At 44.3% G+C, this 24932-nt stretch overlaps 1 protein-coding gene across 8 annotated transcripts in view; it reads right to left on the reverse strand.

The window, feature by feature from the left end:
* The window catches only part of Stat3 (signal transducer and activator of transcription 3), a 51795-nt gene that overhangs the window by 21886 nt on the left and 4977 nt on the right, over positions 1-24932 (reverse strand). For all 8 annotated transcript variants that reach the window (NM_001430048.1, NM_001430046.1, NM_001430047.1 and 5 more), the window contains 3 exon segments: positions 107-205; positions 774-918; positions 3339-3489. In NM_001430048.1, the coding sequence (NP_001416977.1) occupies positions 107-205; positions 774-918; positions 3339-3466 (372 nt within the window). In that variant the 5' untranslated portion in view covers positions 3467-3489.

Genomic DNA, 24932 nt, shown 5'->3' on the forward strand with positions numbered 1-24932 from the left:
AGTGTTCCCTCCCTCTTCAGCAGTATTAAACTGCTTCTGTTCCATTTATTTAGAGTCGCTTGCTCCCCAGTTTCCTGCCCCCCACTTTGCTTCTTCTCAGTCTCACCTGGGCTGCCGTGGCTGCCGTCTGGAGGAGGCGAGACTCTTCCCACAGGCATCGGGCCACAATCCGGGCAATTTCCATTGGCTTCTCAAGATACCTGCTCTGTGAGTGAGACCAAAAGAGAATGGAAAGCTAGGGCCGACCAAGGAGTTGTGGCATGAGCTTGGCTAACCTAAAAGTCACTTTCTCAGAGCCTCCATGAAACAACAGACCAAAGGCTTCAGCATCTGACTGAAATTCGTAGGGAAGCGAAGGGAGGAGAATGTGGCCTCTGAGATGGCAGAAGTCCATCCTGGGACAGTGTGTCATCTGGTTTTATAGGGAAGTGGTTGACTTTACCCAGGAGTACCCAATTAATGGCTAAACTTTTAGCATTTAGAACCAAGAGCCATGTGCCTATGGCAAGTAGGTGTTTTAGCATGCGTTTATAACACAGAACAGCATTAAGCCTTGTTTATTGCTTCAAATGTAACATAAGAAGGGAATTTCTGGTAATGGTGCCCAGGGGCCAGTGTGCAGGGCATGGAGAAGGAGCTAATTACTGCTCCCCTGATTTAGAGTCCAAGACAGGCTCTCATCATCTAGCCAAGGGTGGAGAAACACTTCCGGGAAGGAACAGCAGCACTCCACTGTGTGTGGCCAGCAGCTCACACTCCGTGCCCCATCTCACCTGCAGGAACTGCTTGATTCTTCGCAGGTTGTGCTGATAGAGGACATTGGACTCCTGCAGGAATCGGCTATACTGCTGGTCGATCTCGCCCAAGAGGTTATGAAACACCAGAGTGGCGTGTGACTCTTTGCTGGCTGCATATGCCCTAGGAAGAGGAAGTGACCTGCATGAGTAATCTGGACAGCCTTTGCTGAGAGCACAGACCTATAACCAGGGCTGTGGAGCTGGAGGATCAAGAGTTCAAGGCCAGCTTTCTCTCCTGAGGGTTCCTAGCTAGTCTGGATGACCTCTCCAAAACAACAACAGATTCCACCATCAAGGGGATAGTATAACACCTTATATCATAAAGCATTCATCATTTCCCATGTCTCTTGCTCAGATCAACAACACTATCAATCGATGGTTATAGCTCAGTGACACACACTTGCCTTGTGTGCCCAAGCTCTGGGTTCAATCCTCAGCAAAAAAAAAAAAAAAAAAAAAAGTGAGAGAGAGAGAGAGGCAGGGGTTAACAGGAGAATGATTCCAGATATTATTCTTCATTCTTATAGTCTATAGGACTAAAATATTTGAGCAAGATGGACAGATACAAGTCTTGTGTGGTGTGACATATGTAATCTGAGAACTACTTGAGAGGCTGAGGCAGGAGGATTGCAAGTTGGAGACCAGACTGGGCTACATAGTGAGTTCTAGGCCAGTTCTGGACTATATAGTAATACTTTGCCTCAAAAAAACAAAACAAAACAAAACAAAACCCCCCAAAACAAAATAAAGTCAGACCTCAGTGCGGCAGCACACACTTACGATCCTAATACTTGGGAGGTAGAAGCAGAAGGGTAAGTAATTCAAGGGACCCTCAGCTGAATGCAGCAAGTTCCAGACTAGCCTGGACTACATGGACCTTGTCTTTTTTTTTTTTTTTTTTGGTTCTTTTTTTCGGAGCTGGGGACCGAACCCAGGGCCTTGCGCTTCCTAGGTAAGCGCTCTACCACTGAGCTAAATCCCCAGCCCTGACCTTGTCTTAAAACAAAACAAAAACAGAGGAATGACAAGATGGCTCAGGAGATAAAGGATCTCAGTAGGGAAACTAACAATGTCAGTTTAGTCCTTGGAAAGCCGAAAACTGACACCGTGAAGCTGTCCTCTGACCTCCACGTGCACATGGTGGCATGTCCATGTACTGCCCCAACACCATATGCACACAACAATAACAAACAAACAACAATGACAAGTAAGGGACAGACACCGCCTGGGCATTTGGTTCAACCTTAAGAGTCCTGAGGACCTGAGCTCCCTTCCACAGAACTCACATAAAAATGCCGGGCATGCCAGTGGCAGGTGGCAAATCCATTATCATTTTTGGTGTTGGTATTGCGTTTTTATGGGATTTCTGTGTGTGCACATGCGTCTCTGAAACTGTGGGTTTCTTACACTTTTCCTTTGCCTCTTTTTTCCTGTTTGTTTATTTCACCTTATTCCAGTCTGTGTTTGCCTTATTTTATTACTGTTTTTTAGACCAGCTTATGTAAGAGAAAGGGTATGGATTTGGGTAGGAGGGGATTTGGGGAATATCTGAAAGGAGTTGGGGGAGGAGAAAACATAGCCAGAAATATTTATTTTAATACAATATAATATATTTTAAAAATCTACTTTTAATTAAAAAAAGAAAATGCTGGGCATAGTAGCACATGCTTGTAATCCCAGCACTGGGGCATCAGAGATGGATCCTGAGGGCCTGCCCTAATTGGTGAGCTCCAGACCAAGGAAAGACTCAGTCTCAAAGGATCCAAAAGGTATTCCCTAAGGATGACACTTGAGGTTGTCTTCTGGACCACACACACACACACACACACACACACACACACACACACACACACACACAAGCACACACATGCATCTGAATCCATACAAAATGCACGTTTTGTTCTGTTTTTTTAAAAACAGATAAGGCTGTTTGCCTTAAATTCTCTGTCAGCCCTGAGGTCAGCAGATTAGTGTGTATATAAGTGCATATCAGCATAATGAGCAACCAGGCTGAGATGCTCTCCATCATCTCCTCGGCCCCTCACCAACTCAGGTATGTATTCTGGGAAAAGTGGGTCACATGCACATAGGCCTGACTTCGGCCAAAACTAGCAGATGGGCCTGAATACATTAAATAAATGCAGTTGGCATTTCCTCTATGACTCTATTTCCCTTATCCATGTCTCCTCTTTAACAGAGGAAGCTATGTGACATAAATTTTTTTACTTGACATAAAATTCCCAAATTTAAAGAAAACAAAACAAAACTATATCTCCCTGTTAAGAGAAGCACAATGTGCAGAGATGTCACGAGTGAGTCCCAAACCTGACATCTGCCAGCGAGCCGTTTCAAGGTGCAGAGAGGCTGCTGGCCAAATGCCTGCCCTTTGAACAGAGACACTTATGGAGACTAAGCTACCTCTGCTTTCCTAACCCTTCCCCAGGACCTGCCCGCATGTCTTCGGTGAAAGCTTCAGTAAAGTGTGAACCTAGAAAAGGTTGTGTCCCAACCCCAATTCAGGGAGCTTCTCAAGGCACTCACCAATCTTGGCTCTCAATCCAAGGGGCCAGGAACTGCCGCAGCTCCATGGGGAAGCTATCGCTGTACAGCTGATGAAGCTGCTCCAGGTAGCGCGTGTCCAGCTGCTGGAGCTGGTTCCACTGAGCCATCCTGCCGCAATCAGGGGTGACCACTAAAAACCGAAATGTATACATGGTCACCACAAGCCCTCATAGGGGATACAAAATCTGAAAATATCCTGGTGGCTTTGAGAAGGAGCATGTATGTCTTGTAGTCTTTTGAATAATGTGTGTACATTCTCAATTCCTACCTCCACAGCTCTGCCCACCCTGTGATGCTGGAGAGTGAACCCAGGGCCTTGCACAGGGTATACAAGTTCCCCACCACTGAGCTCATCTCCAGGTCCTGGATTTTCTGACACAGGCTCTCAGGCTCGCCTTGCTATTTCCTGACTCTGCCTCCTAAATACCTGAGTTTCAGGCATGAGCTGCTCTACAAGGCTGGTACACAATTTCTTCTGGTACGATTCTAAGTTCTAGAACACACTTTCAAGCCAGGCACAGCGGCTCATGTCTGTAATTCCAGTACTCCTATATCCTGACAGAGAGGTCAAGGCCAGCCTGAGCTCTACACCACCAGCCACCCCCACCCCCACCTCCACACAGAGAGAGGGAGAGTGCTGGAGAGGTGGCTGAGCAGTTCAATGCACTTGCTGCTCTTACAGAAGACCCATATGGTGGCTCACAATACCCTTAACCCCAGCCCCAGAGGATCTGATCTGACACACTCTTCTGACCTCTGAAGGCACTGGACAGTCACATGTGTACATTTGGGGAAAATACTCATTAAAATAAGACATTAAAAATTAAAAAACAAAGAAACAAAAAACTGACCAGGGCTGGAGAGATGGCTCAGAGGTTAAGAGGACTGGCTCCTCTTTCAGAGGTCCTGAGTTCAATTCCCAGCAACCACATAGTGGCTCACACCCTCTTTTGGTGTATGCAAAGACAGCTACAGTGTACTTACATAAATAAAATAGATAAAAAAATTAAAAACCTGACCAAATCACAACAAACCTATTATCTACCCGAGGTTATATGAAGTTGAATGGTTTCTTTCTTCTGGATTTCTATTTCCTCATCTATGAAATGCAGATGACTGCTTCTCCTTGGGATCAGGAAGTCACATTCCTAAGACCTCAACTAAGAATACAGCACCCAGCAGACGTCCAACACACACCAGTGCCTTCCCACAGCTCGCTGCATCCAGGCCATCTGTGAGGCCCTAACTCTGACCGCTGCTAGGGAGGACAGAGCATCAGGCTTCCGAGGATAAGTGGCATGTGCCTGGAATCTGCCCACTCGATAAAATGAATTATATGTACTTATTTATACAAATATATTTATATAAACTTAGAATATATATTCTAAATCTGGAATTTAAAAAAAACAAAAGGAGAGCTAAACACTATGTAAACAAGTTGACCTAAGACAGGGACCACCCCACTGAAGAGCTCAGCTAAGAGAACCTGACCCAGCTAACCTCGCATGACAATGTCTCTCCAGAACAAGTATCCAAAGGTCTAAAAATAACCATGAGTAAGAGCCCAAGCTTAGGGAGTGGCATGTGTACAGCAAACGCTCGCTGGAATAAATGCCTGCCTTCCGGAGCACGTGCTCCAGCCTGAAGTGCTGTGCTCTCTGTGCAGTCCCCCTAGTAAGAAACCAAAAGCTCTTAGGGCCCTCTTCACAGAGGCCCAGTCAGAATCGCCTCTCCTAGGAGGAAAGCATTATGGTGTCCTGTGGTTGTCAGGACCTGATTTACATAGACTCCAAACCAATTTGGAGCAGGGAAGAAGGCTCAGTTGGTGCATGTTGCCTCTCCTGAGTGCTGGGGACCCAAGACTGGATTCCTAGAACCCACATATTAATAAAAAGCTGGGTGCAGTGGTGCACCCACAGTGGTTCAATGGCCAGTTAGTGGACTTGGCAAAGTTTCAGGCTAATGAGATGCTGTCAAAAGGTGAAGGAACCCACAGCTGCACTCTGACCTGCGCATACATGTACACATGAAACAATTTATGGGAACATCGCTGCTGCACAGACTTCACTGACCCGGAAGACTGCAATGTTCAATGGAAATGTGGATGTTCACACCCATATATGCAGCATTTGAAAACAGTGAGAGAAATAAATGTTGAAATATTATTTTGGAAATGTTAGGCTAAACACATTATAAAGATTATTCTTCCTATTTCTTTTTTAATACGATTACTAGAAAATTTAACGGGCTGGGTGTGATGGCATATGTCTTTAATCTTGGTACTTGGGAGGGAGAGGTAGTCAGATATGTATGAGTTCAAGGCCAGCCTAGTCTGCATAGCGAGTTCCAGGGAAACCAGAGCTACATAGAGAGCTATCTGAAAAAGAAAAACAAAGAAAAAAGAAAAAATCCTAAGAAAAAATGTATTATGACATATGTCACCTGATTTCTATTAACTAAAAACAAGGACATTATCACTCTGGGCCACATTATAAAAAATGCTGTGGTCCTAATTAAATCATCCGCTTGAAATAGTAAATTCCAATGCTATAAATTAATTACAAAACCAGACTATTTCATCATTTATCTTGAACACAAATGCAGAGCCAGTTCCAAGATAAAAATCATAAAACCCGGGCTGGAGAGATGGCTCAGTGGTTAAAGAGCACCCAACTACTCTTCCAGAGGTCCTGAGTTCAATTCCCAGTAACCACATGGTGGCTCACAACCATCTGTAAAGAGATCCGATGCCCTCTTCTGGTGTATCTGAAGACAGCTACAGTGTACTTACATATAATAAATGAATAAATCTTAAAAAAAAAAATCATAAAACCCACCCACTCTACCTACTTGTCACAGATGAACAGTCAGTCGGATACACATTCTCAAGCTGACATAAAAAATGCTAAGTTGGGGCTGGAGAGATGGCTCAGTGGTTAAGAGCACTGACTGCTCTTCCAGAGGTCCTGAGTTCAATTCCCAGCAACCACCTGGTGGCTCACAACCATCTGTAATGGGATTTGATCCCCTCTTCTGGTGTGTTGAAGGCAATTACAGTATACTCATACACATAAATAAATAATTCTTTAAAAAAATGCTGTTATCACAGCCAACTTATTTCTAGTCTATAAACTTGTTTCATTGTTGATACTTGGTGTTTTTAGCTGGTAAATGGTATAATGGCTTTTTCTTACACCAGACACCAGCTTGTGCCTTTTTCCAATTAACTGAACCATCAAGAATGACTGACTAATTTTTGTGTTTTGTTTTGATCTAACCAAGATAGGTAATGCTACCAAACTATTCCACATGAAGGAAAATTCTCCTACATTAAAGGAAGAGCAGGTATTACTTCCAGGAAAGTATGGGCGTTTGGGTGACTCGGTTTAGCTTTGAGTGCCCAACAGCCATGCCCTCATACGCTGCTTAGTTGCAAACCACGCTAATTAACAGAAGACTCGGAGCAACTGGACTAAATGTTCTTCACATGAACAGCAGATCATTTAGAGATAATTAGCCAAACTGTCTAGGAAAATCACTGGCTTTGCTGTATTTGTGTTCCTGGAAAACATTTAAAAGAGACACTTTACAACCTCAATTCTGTTTTTTAAATTACAAACTGATTTAGCGGCCAGGGACATTGCTTTGTGGCACAGTGCTTATCTAGCAAGCTCAGTGTCCCGGGGTTCCATCCTCAGCATCACAAACACCAACAAAAACAACTTAATCTGACCCATTCTACCACTTTTTTTTTTTAGCATGATATGGCTGTGTAGTCTAGGGTGGCTAATCTCCCTACCTCAGTCTGGAGATTACACACCATGCCCGACTTCCATAAGTTCTAACTTTTCTCTTCAAAATCACTTGAAGCCTGTGCTTTAATAACAAGTCATTGGAAGCCAGAACACAAACAGTTTGAATGCCAAGTACCAACCTGGACGCCAGAGTAGAAGTCAAGTCTTTGCTCTGGTGGCTGGATTAGAGTACGACATAAGCTTACTGCTCTACTGGCTTTCATGAGGCTTGGGTGAGCAGAACATCAATGCAATTGTACAGAGGAAAGTTAAAGTGTGTGTGGTCCTTTGAGAATGCTGCTCATAAGTTCGAATGCTTGGCCATCAGTTAGTGGAAGTGTTTGGGAGGGATTTGGAGGTGTGGCCTATTGGAGAAGGTGTGTTACTGTAAGTCCATATCAAGTCTTATCTTTCTCTGCCTGCTACCTATGGTTCAGGATGAAAAGTTCCCAGCTACTGCTCCCTTGCCTGACCACTTCCTGTCGTGATGACCAATGATTAGCCCTCTGAAACTATAAGCAAACCCCAAACTTTCTTTACTAAGAGTTGTTTTCGTCATGGGTCTCTTCACAGCAACAGAATAGTAACTAAGATGCTGGGATCCTATTTTCTTTCGTTTTAAGGGATTTGTTTTTATTTTCTTTTGTTTTAAGGGATTTATTTTTATTTTATGTATATAAGAGTTTTGCTTGTATGTTATGTATGTGCACTGTGCATGTGTGTGTGCGCATGCATCAGCAGAGGCCAGACACAATTCCCTGGAAGTGGAGTTACAGATGGTTGATGAATGGTCATGTGGGTGCTAGAAACTGAACCTGTATTCTTTGCAAGAGCAGTCAGTCACTGCTCTCAACCTACTAGTCATCTCTCCAGCCCCCGATGATCCTAGTCTCGTTAACTCCAGAGAAAAGGAAAATGAAATAGCAAGTCACCAAAGCCTCCTAGACTTCTCCAAATAGGAATTTCCTAGCCCTGTGGGGATAACCTACCAACAGTAAGTCATAAGGAAAATAACTCCAGTCTAATGAGGAACTTCTTACCAGAAAGATTACCACTAAAGTAACGGTCCTCGTTTGTATAGTTCAGTCTAAAGAAACCAAGGGAACCACAGGGGACCACACGCAGAAGGGGTTCATCACACAATTTCTCAAACTTTCTAAGCTAAGACAGATACTGCACATATGTGAACCAGTAAATCTAAAATGGAGGAGATGGAGGAAGAAGAGAGGGACAGAATTCAGATGCACAAAGAACTCCACAATGCAAGTGATACAAGACACTTCGGAAGCCGAGTGTAATGGGACTCATCTTAACCCCAGCACTCAGAGGCAGAAACAGCGGGCTCAGGAGTGTACAGCCTGCCTCAGCTACAGAGTGAGTTCAGTGCCCTCCTGAGCCATGTGGGGCCCAAGCTTTAAAAAAGGACAATTCCTCTCCTATTTCACAGTGTGTCAGAAAGTCTGGTTTGGGGCTACATGTGTAGCTGTGGCTGACCTGAAATTGGATATGTAGAGCAGATTGGTCTCAGCGTCAGAGATCTGCCTGCCTGGCCTCCTGGGTACTAGGATTAAAGGTGTGATTCACCACTTCCTCCTCCCTTCCAGCATGTCAGGGGAGAGGGGGAGAGGAAGAGGGAGAGAGAGAAAGAACACAAAACAACAAAACCAGTGATGCTTGCTTGATGCCTTAACCATTGCTGAGGCTGTCTGCTCCTTTATACTGTAATGCTGAATACAGGCCCCCAAGGCCTCGTGCCCAGGGATGAGGAAATCCTCCTGTACACCAAGTAATGTTACATAACCTTGCTCCATAAATTTAAAACCATTGGTTGACTAAAGATGCCTACAGCCTATAGCTAGACAGAAGAGATAGGGTTTCGGTTCCTGGGCTTAGGGTCAGAGAAAGGACCATGAAGGAGAAGAGAGAGAAGGTAGAGAGAGGAAGTAAGGGATTGTGGGATCTGGCCATGAGGGCTGGCCAGCTGGAGTAAAAGCAGCCCAAGAAGAACATGGCAAGTCATATCTCAGGGTTATTTGCCCGAAATTAAGACAAAATAGCCATAGAGAATTGATATCTGCTCAGCTTTAGTGCTGTTTAAGGCTTATTATAAAAGTTTTGTGTCTTTTATCTGGGAACTGAATGATCTGAGGCAGGGTAGAAACCCCCAATAGAGACTAAATGCTTACCACAACATTCCATAGCTCACATGAGATATGCACCATACTTGATTTCAAATATTGCAGATAAAAGGAGCCAGAGGACAGCAAACCTTTAGATTGCAAATGTCCCAGGCAGACAAGCTTTGTCAGCCACTAAGTGCATGGTCTAGTTCTGGATAACAAGCAACAAGAGACTAAACTTGTATGCAAAGTCACCTCCCCAGGTTGGGAGTCTTCCACACGCCCCACGTGGCTTGGCTGCTGAATAGGCCTCCTCTTCAGCAGAACAGGGACTACCCTGTCTTGGAAGGATGGCTCTAAATAAGTGACATCACAGGTGAATAGTAGCCTTCTGGTGGCACTTGTTCCTGTGCTGTTCCTTCTGAGTCGGTGACCCTCTCATCAGCGTTTAATGTGAATTCCATTTCCCAGTACCCCAGGGAGCCAGAGCGTGACATCAGTTCATCCAATGACCTAGGTGTTACCAGAGGTGGTCACAGAGCTTTCCTTCAAATGGAGAAGCATGTGCATTATATGATATGATATGGAAAAGCATGTACATTATATGATATGATATGGAGAAGCATGTGCACTATATGATATGATATGATATGATATTATATGAAGAAGCATGTGCACTATATGATATGATATGGAGAAGCATGTAAATTATATGATATGATATGGAGAAGCATGTGCATTATGTGATATGGAAAAGCATGTGTATTATATGATATGGAGAAGTATGTGCATTTTATGATATGATATGGAGGAGCATGTACATTATGTGATATGATAGGGAGAAGCATGTGCATTAGAATGGACCCTCCTGTCATATCCTGAGAGGGGGGTGTTAGCATCTGGTAACTGCACCTCAGGACAGGAGCTGTCCAATGATCAAATCTCTCAACACATATTTTGCACAGGATAGCTCTCAGCCTAACACTAAATATGAAAATGCATGCTTTCGATTCCTACCCTTGGAGCATAGATGCAGGATGACCAGCTTAAGGACATCCTCCACTAAATGGTGAGTTTAAAGCCAGCCTGGACTGTACTAGACCCTGTCTTCAAACCACCACCACCAACTACAATGAAAAGGCCCACTAAGAACTATTCAAAAAAAAAAGATGAATGTCAAGAAGAACCTTGGCTGAAGAACAATACAAAAGCTGGAGGTGTGGCTGAGCTGGTGAAGGGATTGCCTAGCACATATGAGCCCCTGGGTTCCACTGACAACACCATATAAAACCAGGCATGGCATGGCAATGTGCACCCGTGAGCACTCAGGGGGCAGAGGCAAAAGGATCAGAAGTTCAAGGTCATCCTTATCATACAGTGAATTTGAAAATAGCCTGGGCTATAAGAGGCCCTGTCTGAAAAACAAAAAGGAAAAAAGGAAAGGAAGAAAAAAGAAAACCAGTGTCTATAGCTAAATACTGTGTGGAACTTTTTTTTTTCCTTTTTCTTTTTTTTCGGAGCTGGGGACTGATGTGTGGAACTTTTTATCACACATCGGGTGAGCATGGCCTTGACCATCTGACATGTTTTACTGATTCATCTCATCTCTGTGCTAACCCTGAGATGATGGTGATAGCATCATCATCATCATTATTGCCACCATCATCATCACCACCATCGACATCATCACCACCATCATCATCACCATCGCCATCATCATCACCATCATCACCATCATCACCACCATCATCACCATCATCACCATCATCATCTCGTGTGTGTGTGTGTGTGTGTGTGTGTGTGTGTGTGTGTGTGTGTGTCTCCAGAAGACAATCTTCAGGGAGCCATTCCTCTCCTTCCACTTTGTGGATGGTAGGGATCAAACGTAGGCTGTCAGGCCCAATTGCAAGCATCTTTACCCGCTGAGCCATCTCACTGGTCAAGACAATATTTTATCTTCAGTTTACAGAGGAGAAATGAAGGCACAGAGTTTTACATCACTTATTCAAGGTTTCGCAGGCAGTAATGGCATGGAGCGGCATCCTAACGCAGCCTGCTGTCAGAATTCCTGGGGATTCAGATCTGGAAATGCTGTAGGTAAGTCATGAGTAGGCACAATGCTAAGGCAATGAACTTTTCCAGAGTTCCAACAGATAAATGGTGCCTGAGTCAAAAGGTCTGTGAGTCTTGCTGTGCCACAGAAGCCTAAGGCCCTGTGTTTGGGTCCTAGCACCTTTGGTGTGGGTCTGTGAGCCAGCGCTAGGGAGGTAGAGGTGTAGGATCTGAAACCAAGCTGATGAAGAAAATGTAAATTTTGGAATGTCAGCCACAAGCCTATGATATAGCACAATGCTGACTGGAGAGAAGAAAGAAACTTCCCAAACCTATTCAGGTCACTTTCCCTTAAGTGACCCTAAGGAAGTCCTTAGTTATTCAGCATAGGCCAATGTAGGCTCAGAACCTATATGTTTACACCTATAATATTAGCACTCAAAAGGCTGAGGCAGGAGGATGGTCATGAGTTCAGGAACAGCCTAGATTACAAAGTAAGACTGCCTCAAAAAGGAAGAGGAAAGAAAGGGAGGGAGGAGCGGAAGGGAGAGGAGAGGGAGGGAGGAAACTCTTCTCTCGGGTGTGTATGGTGGCACACACCTGCTCCTTTCCCTAAAAGTCACCATGGGTTGATTTGTAATAGAGCCTCACATCCAAACATCCAGTGGTGGGTAGATAATTTGTCCTCTTCATCCTTTGCTCCTCTTCCCCTGGACCTGGCTAAAGCCATCCCTAGTCCAGCACCACGGGGCTGAAAGTGTGAAATGCACTTGTGGCGCCGAGGAATTGAACCTAGAGTCCTGACATTCAAGTGCTCTGGGGGGTGGGTAGTTGTTGGGGTTTCTAAACAAAGTCTCATTAAATTGCCCAGGCTGGTCTTGCGATCACTCAGTCGTATAAGCAGGCCTTAAATTTGAGATCCTTCTGCCTCAGCCTCCTAAGTAGCTAGGACTTCAGACCTGTTCCATGAGGCCAAGCTTGACAGGAAAACTCCAATGCCTCTGGATTCTCCTGAAAGGCCAAAGGCTCTCAAGAACCCATCTACCATTCTGCAAAAAAACACAAGACAGACAGACTGACCACAGGCAGACACTTGATCTACCATCACGCTAGCTGCAATCACACTAGGCCAGGCATGGTCTGATAAAAAGCCCAGATGTTCAAGGCTTCAAGTAGAAGATATCAAGTAGTAAAGACAAGCACCACCACCCCCTTGTCGACCAGAATCCCTGCCCACAGAAAGCGTTTACATAATAAAATGTTTGTCCGTTAAGTCACTGAGTAAGGTGGCTCACTCCATTTGTTGATTCCAAAGATATTTTCCCCAAACTAATGACTGAATGCAATCTTTACAAAGTCTTAAGATTCATGAGAAAATATTTCACAATTTTACAGGAACAGGCATTGCTGTAAAGCTCTCTCAATATAAACCTCCTGCTTTCTCTGCAACTCACTTTCTAAATGATTCATCTAGTCTCGATTCTTCAAAGCACTCTCTACACTCCAGCAGTCCCTAGATCTCACCCTCCAGCCCCATCCTCTCTCATGAGCAAGCGCCAGACTCTGATGTCCAGCTGCCTCCTCAACACCTCCACTTAGATGACTAAGACTGTGTGTCTGAGGGCAGCTGAGGGCTGCTCAGAGGCTATCTCACAGAGTCTAATTGTGGCCTCGGTAGAGCAACACACAAAATGCATGCTTTTCTCTGTGGTTTTCTAGCCGAGATATGGACTTAGGCCAACTATACAGGTCTCTGCTGGCTTGCTGAATATTTCAGTAACTCTTTGCCAGGTTTTCTGCTAACCCCAGAAAAACCCAAGTACAGAGTCAGAACCAAGACAAGGACAAAGCCTGAGAGGCAGCTTGGGGTACCTGATAAGGCAAAGAGTCCCCCCCAACCAAGCATAACACACCTTGGCTCCTACATTCTAAGGCACCAACAACTGTTTTGATGGAATGGCAGTCCTAGGAATAAAAACTACCTGAAAAGGGGGCTCAGTGCTACTCTAGAAAGTTTCACCAAGACAGCAGGGCTACAGGAGAGATGGTCATTCTGGAGAGGAAGGGGCAGCCAGTCTAAGCAGAGGGAACAGTGTGTGCAAACAAGGAATGTAACACATGTCTTCCGAGTGATCATGGCCCAGAAGCCAATGTGGCGCATGGACAAAGAATGCAAAGCAAGATGACAGTGGACAGAGGGGGGGGGAGGGGGGGAGGGAGGCAGACTGACTGAGAGATTAATTCATAGGATTCTGGAACCCAGAGAACGCAGGGTGGTACCTAAGCTAGCATAGCTAAGAACAGCGCTGAAATGCTTGCCGTTGATAGGCAGCATAGCACACAACTTCAAACAGCCCAAAGCTGGAGGTAGAAGATACAGTAGGGGGCAGGGTCAGAAGCCTCAGGGGATAGCAGGAGAATCGGTGATGAGCCTATGAGCTGGGTGTGGTAACACATGCCTATAAGCCCAGCACTTGGGAGGTTAGAGTATGAGAACGGTGAGTTCAAGGACACCCTGGGCTATGAGCTGCACAGTGAAGCCAGGTCACGGTGTGAAGGGATGGGGGTGAGACGGTGGGCAGCACCTGAGGCCTAGCATGATGGTCTATGCCTGTAATCCATCTCTAAAAAGCCTGAGACATTTTAGGGTTGTGACTGGGAGCAATGCTTAGGAAGTGGTGTGGGGAGAAACACCATCTCTGCCACTCTAGGCTGGCGTCTGTTCTTTCTTTTAAGGAGACTGTTTGCCTTTGCATCTTACTGGAGAACTCCATTTATCCAGCATTTCGAGTTTTGTACAGGGTCAATTTTAGCATCTTCACCACAGAAAGGAGGTGAAAATCAAAGGGAGCTGAGGAAAATCTGAGGTAAAAGTAAGACTTGCTGTGGATCTGAATTGAAGTATGAGGGAGGGAAGGAGTCAAGGCTGGCTACGGGATGCTGGATTGCACAGTGTGGTGATCTGAATAGGAATGGCCCTCAGAGACTCCTCTGGGAAGGATTAGAAAGTATGGCCTTATCGGAAGAAGTATATTATAGGGGGCAGGCTTGGAGGTTGCAAAAGACTGACACGATTTCTAGTATGTCTCCCTTTCTCTATGTCTCTGTCTCTCTTTGCCTCTGTCTCAATATCTGTCTCCCTGTCCCATGTGTCTGTCTCTCTCTGTCTCAATATCTGTCTCCCTGCCCTATGTGTCTCTGTCTGTCTGTCTGCCTGCCCCCGACGTCTTGTGATTACATCCCAGGATGTGAGCTCCCAGCTACTTCGTCAGTGCTATGTTGCCTGTTTGTTGCCAGGCTCCCTCCCATTATGGTCACTAACTCTCTGACACCATAAGCCCCAGATTTATGTTTTCAAGGTCCTTGATCATGGCGTTTTTATCACAGCAACAGAGCAGTAACTAAGACAGTAGATCAAGATCTACCATTTAACTGAATGTTGGACTAAGAGAGAAGCACAGACTTTTGGAGAGGCAGCTATAGGATTAAGGTTTTGACAGAAGGATCAAGAGGCAAGTACACAAAAGCTACCCATGGGGAAATGTCAGGAAAATGGCAGAAGGCAGGTGCTAGAAGCCCACAGGGGCGGACATGCATCTCCACCTGGTAGTCATTATCAGAGTTAGGACCAAAGTAATGGCTAAATGATCTGGGGACCTAGCTCGGTGGTCAGTAGGGTGCTTGCCTTCCATGCAGAAAGCCCTGGGTTTACTCCCCGCCCATGTAACCTCTGCGCAAACACCAAGTACCTGCATCCCCCTAAAGCATACACCATGCATAGACACACATTTTAACTTAAAAAAAAGAGAGAGAGAGAAGAAAAGAACCCAAGAAGAATACGGTGATTCTTCTCAAATGATTATTTTGGAAGTTAGGAGTGTGCCTTAATGTCAAATGCTTGCCAAAGGTTACATTCCTAACACCAATTTAAGACCAGGTTTTTCTACATAGCTTGTTGGAGGATACATAGCAAAATCCAGTTTCAAGAGAAAACAAAAAACAAAAAACAAACCCACTCCAATAGTAGCAACAGAGAGTAGGAGCTGGGTAGGATTCAAGTCAGCAAGGCTCAGCTCTGAAGGAGGAGTCAGAAGTAATCCAGGGGACACGTAAGAGTAGACACACCAGTCTGAACAGAAGTGTCAGCATCTTGGTAAGTGGTTGGGACTGAAGCCCTGTGCCCAGCCTTATCTAAACACAATGGAGCTAAAGGTTAAAATCTTAATTACCCATGAGGGGTGGTACACAAGTACTTCACTTCCTTGTCCCTGGTTCTCTAACTTCAACCTCCCAGCATTAGTGTCTGCATGAAACTGAACTCTCCAACAAGAAAAACTAAAAACTGTATCCACCTAAAATGTTCTGAGGAGGAGGGCTGGGGGCATAGTTCAGTCTAACAAGTGTAAGACCTTGAGTTTCATGAAAAAAAACATTAAATAATCCGAAGAGAACTGTAAATATGGATCAGTGTTGGTGCATGCTTTGTGTGTTGTAGCCCTAGTCTCCTCCGCCAAATGTACATGTACACGTGTGTATCCAGAACATACTGAGAACACTTTTAAAACTCTCAACAATTAAAAATAAATCTCAATGTAAAGCTGGGTGAGAGTTGGGCCTGGCAGAGTAGGCTTGTAAGCCCAGCTACTGGGGAAACTGAGACAGGGGCTTCCCAAGGTCACGTCCTGCCTAGGCTACGACACATCTTCAAGACCAGCCTGGTCAATGTTGTGAGACCCTGGTCTCAAACTAAAAAATTTTTTTTAACAATTAATGGGGTGTAGCTCAGTGGGGGAGCACTAAACTCTTGTTTGTTTTGAGGAAGGGTTTCTCTGTGTACCTCTGGCTGCCCTGAAACTCCCTCTGTAGACCAGTCTGGCCTCAAACTCCAGAGTTTTGCTAGCCTCTGTCTCCTGAGCGCTGGGATTAAAGGCACATGCCACTACACCCAGCTGTGGAACCCTAAATTCAATTTCTGTTGTACTGCAAAAAGGAGCAAAACAACTGAGAGAAAGTCTGATCCGATATCACACCAAAGAGAGTACGCAGCCAGCATGTGAAAAGCAGGACATTGGACCCCATTGGAAGACTGCAAATTCAAACAGCAACGGCGCAAAGGAAAAGCAAAGATGTCCTTCGGATGAACCGTACATGCACTAAGGGAAGGGCCACACAAGGCAGTGTTCCTCAGCCACCCAAGCCAAGGAGGAAGCTGAATTCATACTGCTATGAGAAAGGAGGCAACCTGGAGAGGCCACTGTACCACTGACCTCTAAAAGGCTACTGCGTACATGATGACAGTCAGATGAATGTTCTGGAAAACAGGACTATGGAGATTGAAAAAGGGTTGAGCAAGTGGCAGGGGCTGCAGAAGGGGGGAGTGGGTAGAGTGCAGGGCTTTGCAGGCAGTGTATACGTTCACTAGTACTGCACCAGTGGACATGTGGCACACGCTTGTGCAAATCCACAAAACGGCCCAAGCACAGAGGTATGAGCCTTTAATGCCAGGACTCGGGAATCCGAGATGGACAGACTCCAAGTTTACCTTCACCCTGAGCTACAAGAGAGAACATGTCTCCAACACTGTCAAACAGCAAAACTATGTAACGCAGTGAAGTGTGACAGAAACTGTGTGTTCTTTAATAACAACATGTAACTGTTATTATCAATTACAACAAAAGCATCACACTATGACAAGATGTTAACAGTGAAGACGAAAAGCGGAGATATTTTCTACCTTGTCAACCTACCTGTATCTCAGCACTCTGAAAGTAGAGACAGGAGGATTGCCATGAGTCTAAGGCCAGTGGAACCTGTACATCAAGTAATAGACCAGAGCTTTATAACAATGACTCAAACGAACTTCGTGTGTGTGTGTGTGTGTGTGTGTGTGTGTGTGTGTGTGTTTGAAATGAATTTAACTTTATGAAAAAACGTAAAAAAAAAAAAAAAAAAAAAAAAAAAGCGGGCCCACAGCTCTGTTGGTAGTGTTTACCTAGCACACAGGAGGCCCTGAGTTTGTCCCTGGTCCCACATAAAGCAGATACAATAGCATATGCCGGAATCCCGGCATTCCGGAGGCAAAGCCAGGCAGATATATTGAGTTCAAAGCCAACCTGGTCTACAAAGCCAGTTCCAACCCAGCAAGGGTTTGTCTTGAAAAAAACAGAAACAAAAATCAAAGTCATGCTCAGCTATACAATGAGGCCAGCCCGAGAGAAAGACCCTGCCTTCAATGAACAGAGCAAAAGAACAAGCAAAAACAAACAGCACTCTGATCCCAGGGTGAGCTACACAAGCTGTTCTGTGAAGTCTTCTCAAAATGAATAACATACAGAGAACAATAAGTGAGGACACAGAAGGCAAAAGCAACGTGAATTAGGGTCAAATGATGGCTCAGCAGGGGCTGCTGCCAAACCTGAAGACTGAAATCAATCCCTAGGACCCACATGACAAAAAGCAAGACCTGACTCCTGAAAGTTGTCCTCTGACTTCCACACAGGGATACACACACTAATAACGTTAATTTTTAAAAAAATTGTTTGTTTTTAAAGAAAGGAACAAACAAGCTGAGCTGTGGTGGAACGAGCCATTAATCTCAGCAGAGGCTGAGGCAAAGGCAGAGGCAGGTGGATCTGAGTTCAAAGCTAGTGTGGACTACTGAGTGAACTCCAGGACAGCCTGGGCTACACAGAGAAACTCTGCTTAAAACAAAAACAAAAACAAAAAAAAAGAAAGAAAGAAAGAAAGAAGAAGAAATGAGGAAGAAAGAACACTGTCCAGTTTTCTGGGAAAGCTGTAACCTAAATTCTAAAACTCACACCCATACAGAATGTGGCCTGAAGGAAGAATTCACAAAAATCTCTCCAGTCAATCTCTCAACCAGAGGGAACCCTGAGGGGGGCAAGATAACATTGGCATGCTCCCAGTAAAGATCTTTCCCATTTTATAGAGAGGGTCAGAAAGGAGAAGTGGCTACAGCAGACAAAGAGAAGAGTGCAAGGCAGATAACGTCCCATCCCGAGTGTTTTGAACTTGTTAGTCACAACAAGAAAAATGCCTTCTGGGTTGGGGATTTAGCTCAGTGGTAGAGCGCTTGCCTAACAAGTGCAAGGCCCTGGGTTCGGTCCCCAGCTCCGAAAAGAAAAAAGAAAACAAAAAGAAAAATGCCTTCCTTTGTTTTATAGATCTGATTTAAGTCAACATTTTTTTTCAAATTAAACTGTAATTCACATCAGAATTATCTTTAAGAATTATAACTGAGTGTGTGTTGAAGGCAGAAGCAGACAAATCCGAGTTTGAGGATGGCCTGCTCTACAAAGTGAGTTCCAGGACAGCCAGGGCTATCCAGAGCCTTTCTTAGAAAAACAAGACAAAACAAGAAATCAGCCAAGCACTCAGAAGATACCGGAATCTGGTGAGGTATGGCTCAATTACAATCAATCCAAGATTCATTCTCAGGGACATAGACACCAGGAAAAATCAAGATAGAAATCTCCAAATCGGTTTATCTTTAAAGCAGTTTCTAAACTCCTGGACAGGGTTTCACTCATCTGAAGAATTTATGGCCCTTGTAAAAGGGATTCTCAAACTAAGGACCAATCTGTACCGTGCTATGTGGGGCAGTGGTTACAATGACCCTAGACCAACGTAATCAGAACCATAGATTCCCTCTCCCTCCCAACCCTAGCTCCTCAAATAGCACAGGAACACTTACACTAAAACCTTTGTTTTAATAGTTCTTAACAGTTCTCAAAATGCATTGCTTTTGGGACTGGCCATGACCTCAAAACCTGAGGACACTAACAAAGCTTTGTTTACAGAGATCACAGTTATTAGAGATGCCGAAGAACTTGTCATGGTAGTACATATGTGTAAGCCCAGCACAATGGAGGCTGGGGCAGGAGGATTACCACAAAATTGGAGCCAATCTAAGATATGTGAGTTCAAGGGCACCTGGAGATACAAGACCTTGACTCAAAACACCAAAAAGAAAAGAAAATACCTATTAGATATTACCCAGCAATAGAAATTATATCTATAAGCTAGCCAAGAGGCCCCAGATCTGAAATCCCAGATAAGGGAAGCTCCGTAAATCCAAGGCCAGCATAGGTTACACAGGAAGACACTGTCCCAAACAAAAATTCATTTAAACAATTAACTTTGCACAGCACATTAACCTAAGTAACAGTAATATTTATGAAACATAACCACATTTTCCGGAGAGGGAGACATTAATGGAAAAAGTGGCATTGTTGAAATTTTCACAAATGTAGGGCAGCAGAGGGCTCAGAGGGCTTGAGGGAAGGTACCTGCTGCACAAGCCTGGTGACCCAAGTTCCATCCCCAGAACCATATAAAAGTGGAAACAGAGGTCTGACAGCAGAAAACCGCTCTCTGATCTCCACACACATGCCTACACAGGCACATCACGACACAGTGAGAATCATAAAAATAAATGTGCATTTTGGCTGGTTGCTTGGTTGGTTTTTTTCGAGATAGGGCTTCTCTGTATGGCACTGGTTATCCTGGAACTCTGTAGACCAGGCTGGTCACAAACTCACAAAGATCTACCTGCCTCTGCCATCCAAGTGCTGGGATTAAAGGAGTGTGACATCACCGCCTGGCTAATAATGATTTTTTTTTTAAATAGAAGGTGTTAGTAATCTAATTTCTGGTTCAATAGAAATGTGTTAAAGCTGGGTGGGTGTGATGCCTCAGGCCTGTCATCCCAGTGCTTGAGAAGTGAAGGCAGAAGGATCTGGTGTTCAGGGCTAACCCTGGCTACTACACTGCACATGTGAAGTGAGTTTAACATACATGAGACCCAAGGAAGGAAGGAAGGAAGGAAGGAAGGAAGGAAGGAAGGAAGGAAACGGAGTCTCAGAACAGCTTGCACACGCCTGTGGCAGTATGCTATTTTGGTTAAAGCACTCCAATGAGAGTTGGCTTCACCCAGATATACTGAATAGCGAATAGTGGATTATACATCCTTTCAAGGTAATTTGGAAATCTTTACTGCTACTCAAAAAACTGGCAGGTGGTAGTTCCAAAAGACAGGTAGGTGTGCACTCTGGGGTCATCCTCAGCTACGTTAAGATGCCCTCTACCTTGTACTTGTCATGGAATGTCTGCCATGTGCTTTTGTAAGATACGTTCATTAGTCATTTAGAAAACATTGGTCTTAAGATTTACAAACCTAAATGCTGACACGTTTTAGTCTCTATCATTAAAAAAAAAAAATCACATCTATAACCCTGAAGAGTTACAGTCATTAATATCAGGCAACTACTGAACAGGGCACTGTATAATTTAAAATTTGTACTGCTAAGCTCAATTTTTATAATTTATCTTTCTCTAAGTTCAAATTCTACAAATGACAACAAACATTGCCACTTTCGCCCTTGGACAAAGACATCTTCTCTTTTGTTCATCCTTTTTGAGTCCGTGCCTGCCACATCCCAGCTCATCTGCCACTCCTTCAGGGCTCTGCACAGCTTAGGCATGCACTGGACGAAACTGCACCCCAAACCTGTACAGAGCACTTGTCATCAGGGCACCCCAGATACTTCTGCAGAAAAAGAAATCACTTTTTAATTAGTAAATTTTACTTTGAAAGAGGCTTTTTAAAAATATAGAGGAAATCCCATCTATCTATCTACCTATCTATCTATCTACCTCCCTATCTATCTATCTATCTATCTATCTATCTACTTATTATTTCTTGGCTCGAAGTTGGCATGTTGAGATGTTTCCTTGTGTAGCCCTGGCTGATCCAGTACTTGTTATGTAGCCCAAGTGCCCCCAAATTCACCAAGATGCTCTTGTTTCTGCCCCCCACATACAAGGATTACAGGTGCCGCCCACCACAGCTTTCTGAGCAGCTTTGGTTCTCGACAACGGAGCGGAGTACAGCATTCAGTACCTCCCGCCTGGCCTCATGTGCAGTGCTCCCATAGTAGACACTGAAACTCCAAAGGACTCCATGACCCTGAGAATCTTCATGCAGTCATTAGGCTTGAAATTGCCCCACACCCAGAACACCCCCATTAGATGGCCATATGCAGAGCCTGCCCTGATGAATGAAGTCACACTGGATTTTTTTCACATGTAATTTGGAATGAATATTAAGGCAGGGGAATGCTGAGAGTTCTCTGGACTAGACAGAAACCTGTTAAAACAAAATACACACGTGCATTTATACACACACACACATTTATATATACACAGATACATTTCCATACACACGGGCTTCAGAGCACTTTAATTATCTCACCTTATCCCCTCTTATGCATGAGTTTATTTTGATTAATGCTAAGAAAATGTGTTTTTCCTAAACATTTTGACAGAAAGAAGACCACAACAAAACGGATTTGCCTGGGAAAGTCAGCCTTACATTAAATATTTATTGTGTTCAAACCACAAGTAGGAAAAAAATCCAAAGGCTAACTATTTTAATGATAACTCACATTGTTTGGCTTACGGGAAAGGTAATTACACAGCTTGAATCTGGGTTTTGAGGTTTTTAGGATTTTGTGGGGGCGGGAGAGGGGAAAAGGAAAAATCTAATGCATTTAGATTCTGTCAGGAAAAAAAAAAAGAGAGCTGCTAAAAGCAAAACAAATCTAGCAATAGATACGATGTGGGAAAACATGCTCGTTCGCTTTCACCTAAGCAGGTGCTGGGTCCAGACTCAAGGGCTCCGACTCTCATACCGAGAACGAGAGGTCGGGACACCACAAACTAATAAAATCACTCAGCCGTCGGAAAGCAGATGCTGCAGGCAGGGCAGAGTTTTCCTTTCCTAATCCCAAGCAGTTTTCAGAAATGGCTGCTACAAAAACTACCCAAACATCCCCCTAATAAATTGCACCCCTCCTCCACAATGGCAAAGCCATTATTTACAAGAACTTTTACTTTCTCTTTCAAGCTCCGGCTGCCTTCCTCCTGCTTGCTCCACATGGGCCCAAGGGGTTGGACCTGTTCCAGTTCATTCCTGTCTTCTCCAATCCAAACTTAACTGAGCTCCACCTGTGAGGCTATTCTGAACACTGGTTACCGTCCAAGGAAAAGTTACAGTAAAAGGAAAGTAAGCTTTATATATCCAGAGAAGGATATCCACCAACATCTGCACGTCCATACACGCCCTCACACGAGCTTGTACACACACATGCACAGATGTGAAGAGAGACGATCAGCAGCATTGGACACACCAAAACAACTTCCAGGATCATGTGGGTAATTCTTGGGGTCATCTGACATCCAAGCCACCTGGATCCCTCCTTCCCACCTACCTTCTCCCTCCCCGCAAACCAAATTCTGCACTGACTGAATGTGGTAGCTCCTGTCTGTAGTTCCAGCTACTCGAGAGTCTGAGGGATACTCAGATCGTTCTAAAATATAAATGTAAAAGAAAACTTAAACGCTGATTATTTTCCTTAACTAATTCAAAGCAGAATTCCTCCTGTTAGCTTCTTCTTAAGAAAAATTCAACCCTAACCACTCCTCTACCCTTCAACTGTTCGAGGGTACCTGACCCTTGTTTGGTTTTTTGTTTTGTTTTGTTTTGATATGGACCAGTGTGTGGTAACACACATCTTTAATACAAATACCAGGGAGGCAGAAGCAGGCAGATCTCTGTTCTATGAATTTGACGTCAACCTGGTCTATAAAGTGTGTTCAAGGCCTTCCACCATCAGAGCTACATAATGAGAACTTGTCTCTGTCTCTGTGTGTCTCTATATCTCTCTCTGTGCATATATACATACATATATTATATACATATATATTAATATATATAATATATATATTTTACTGGAGACTAAACCCAAAGTGCTCTGTTCACAGTAGGAATAGCTCTACCCCTCAGTTATACCTCTGGCCATTTTTAAAAATCTGAGAGAGAACTGAGCCAGGCTTGTCTTACACACCTAGTCTTCCTGCCTCAGCCCTCAGAATCACTGGAGTTTATGGGCATGCGCCACCAATCATACTCTGTCTGCTTCTGTTTTAAAACAGTGTTTTACATTAATCTACTTGTGCATATGAGTGTGCACATAAACCATGTTGGGGGTGTGGACGTCAGAGGACAACTTATGGAGAACAGTCCTCCTCTTCCACCATATGGGTTCCAGGAATCCAACCCGGGTGATCAGGCTTGGCGGCAAGCGCCTTTACCCACTGAGCCATGCCACCAGCAACACCCACCACCACCACCCATGTCTTAAGACAGTATCTCATACAACCCAGACTGGCCTCAGACTCCCAATGGTGACATCAGCCTTCTGATCTGACTCCACCTCACAAGAGCTGGGGTTTTACAGGAATGTCCTACTACATCTGGGTTTACACAGTCCTAGGGATGGAAGCCATGGGTTCATACACACCAGAGAAGCACTCTACCCACTCAGCCACATTCCCAGCCTGTAGCCGTACTTCTCAGATCATGAAAAGCTCCAAGGGACTATTACTGAGTGGTGATCAACTCTCAGTGTGTTGACTATCACTTAAAGTAAGTGGACCATAGGTCTTTGAAGCTGCAAAGAGGCCTACCATGAGAGCCTTTGTGTAACAGAAGCGCAGTTTGCCACGTTTATACCTCTGTGTGAAAGCCTCCATCTCCTCAGCCACTGTGTAAATCCCCAGTCACGGAGCTTTCCCTGTAGGTCAAAATCTCCCAATTACTCTTTCTTTCCTTCAGGTCACTAATGGTGTCATAAATCATAACTTGCCCAACTCTGTAGCCAGAGAGAGAGAGAGAGACTGCAGCTTTCAATAATGATTAACAGCATTTGAATGCTAGCTATGTGCTAGGCGCTATGCAAAATACCGTATGACAAGTGATCTCACTCAGTCTTCACAACTACCCTGTGAGTGGGCCTAGTAGACAGTTTGTGGACAAAGAAACTCAGAGTTGAGTTAAAAACCACCCTTAAGGACAAAGAGGTGTTGTTCTCTGAAAACGCAAACCCAAGGTGTCTGGCCTCAAAGCCTTGCTTTAAAATGCCATTGCGTCTATCCATATACCACAAAACCCTCAGGCACATTACCCAAGCAACAGTTACCTTAGGAGAGCTCAAAATGTGAGTTTCTTGACTGTTGCAATTAAAAGGTCAAAGGTCAGGTAAATTGTTCAGTGGTTAGTAAAGTCATTTACTACCGCAGAGAGAGCTGGCACGATGGAAAGCCGAGGTCTAAACATCATTTCCTTATGGGGGTAGATTTGCCTTCCATATTTTGTTGAGCTGTTAAAATGATTTTCAATAAATAGATCCAAGATAAACTGGTAAGTTAAAGAGTGTCTGGGGAAACACATGTTGAGCTATTAGTGGGAAAGCGGGTTTAGCTTTTTAACACAGCATCATTACTTCTGTGAAAATTTCAAATTTTGTGAAAATTCAACTTTCTTGAGGCACAGGTCTAGTGACTTAGGAACAGAAGGGAAGGGATAAAAGATGTGGCTCTGTGGCCTCCTTCCTGTTTCCTTCTCCTCAATTAAGAGCTTCTACTTGGGCTGGAGAGATGGCTCACTGGTTAAGAGCAATGACTGCTATTCCAGAGGTTCTGAGTTCAAATCCCAGCAACCACATGGTGGCTCACAACCATCTGTA

This window comes from Rattus norvegicus, chromosome 10 (genome assembly GCF_021556685.1).
Source record: "Rattus norvegicus strain SHRSP/BbbUtx chromosome 10, alternate assembly SHRSP_T2T, whole genome shotgun sequence".
NCBI classification, from domain to species: domain Eukaryota; kingdom Metazoa; phylum Chordata; class Mammalia; order Rodentia; family Muridae; genus Rattus; species Rattus norvegicus.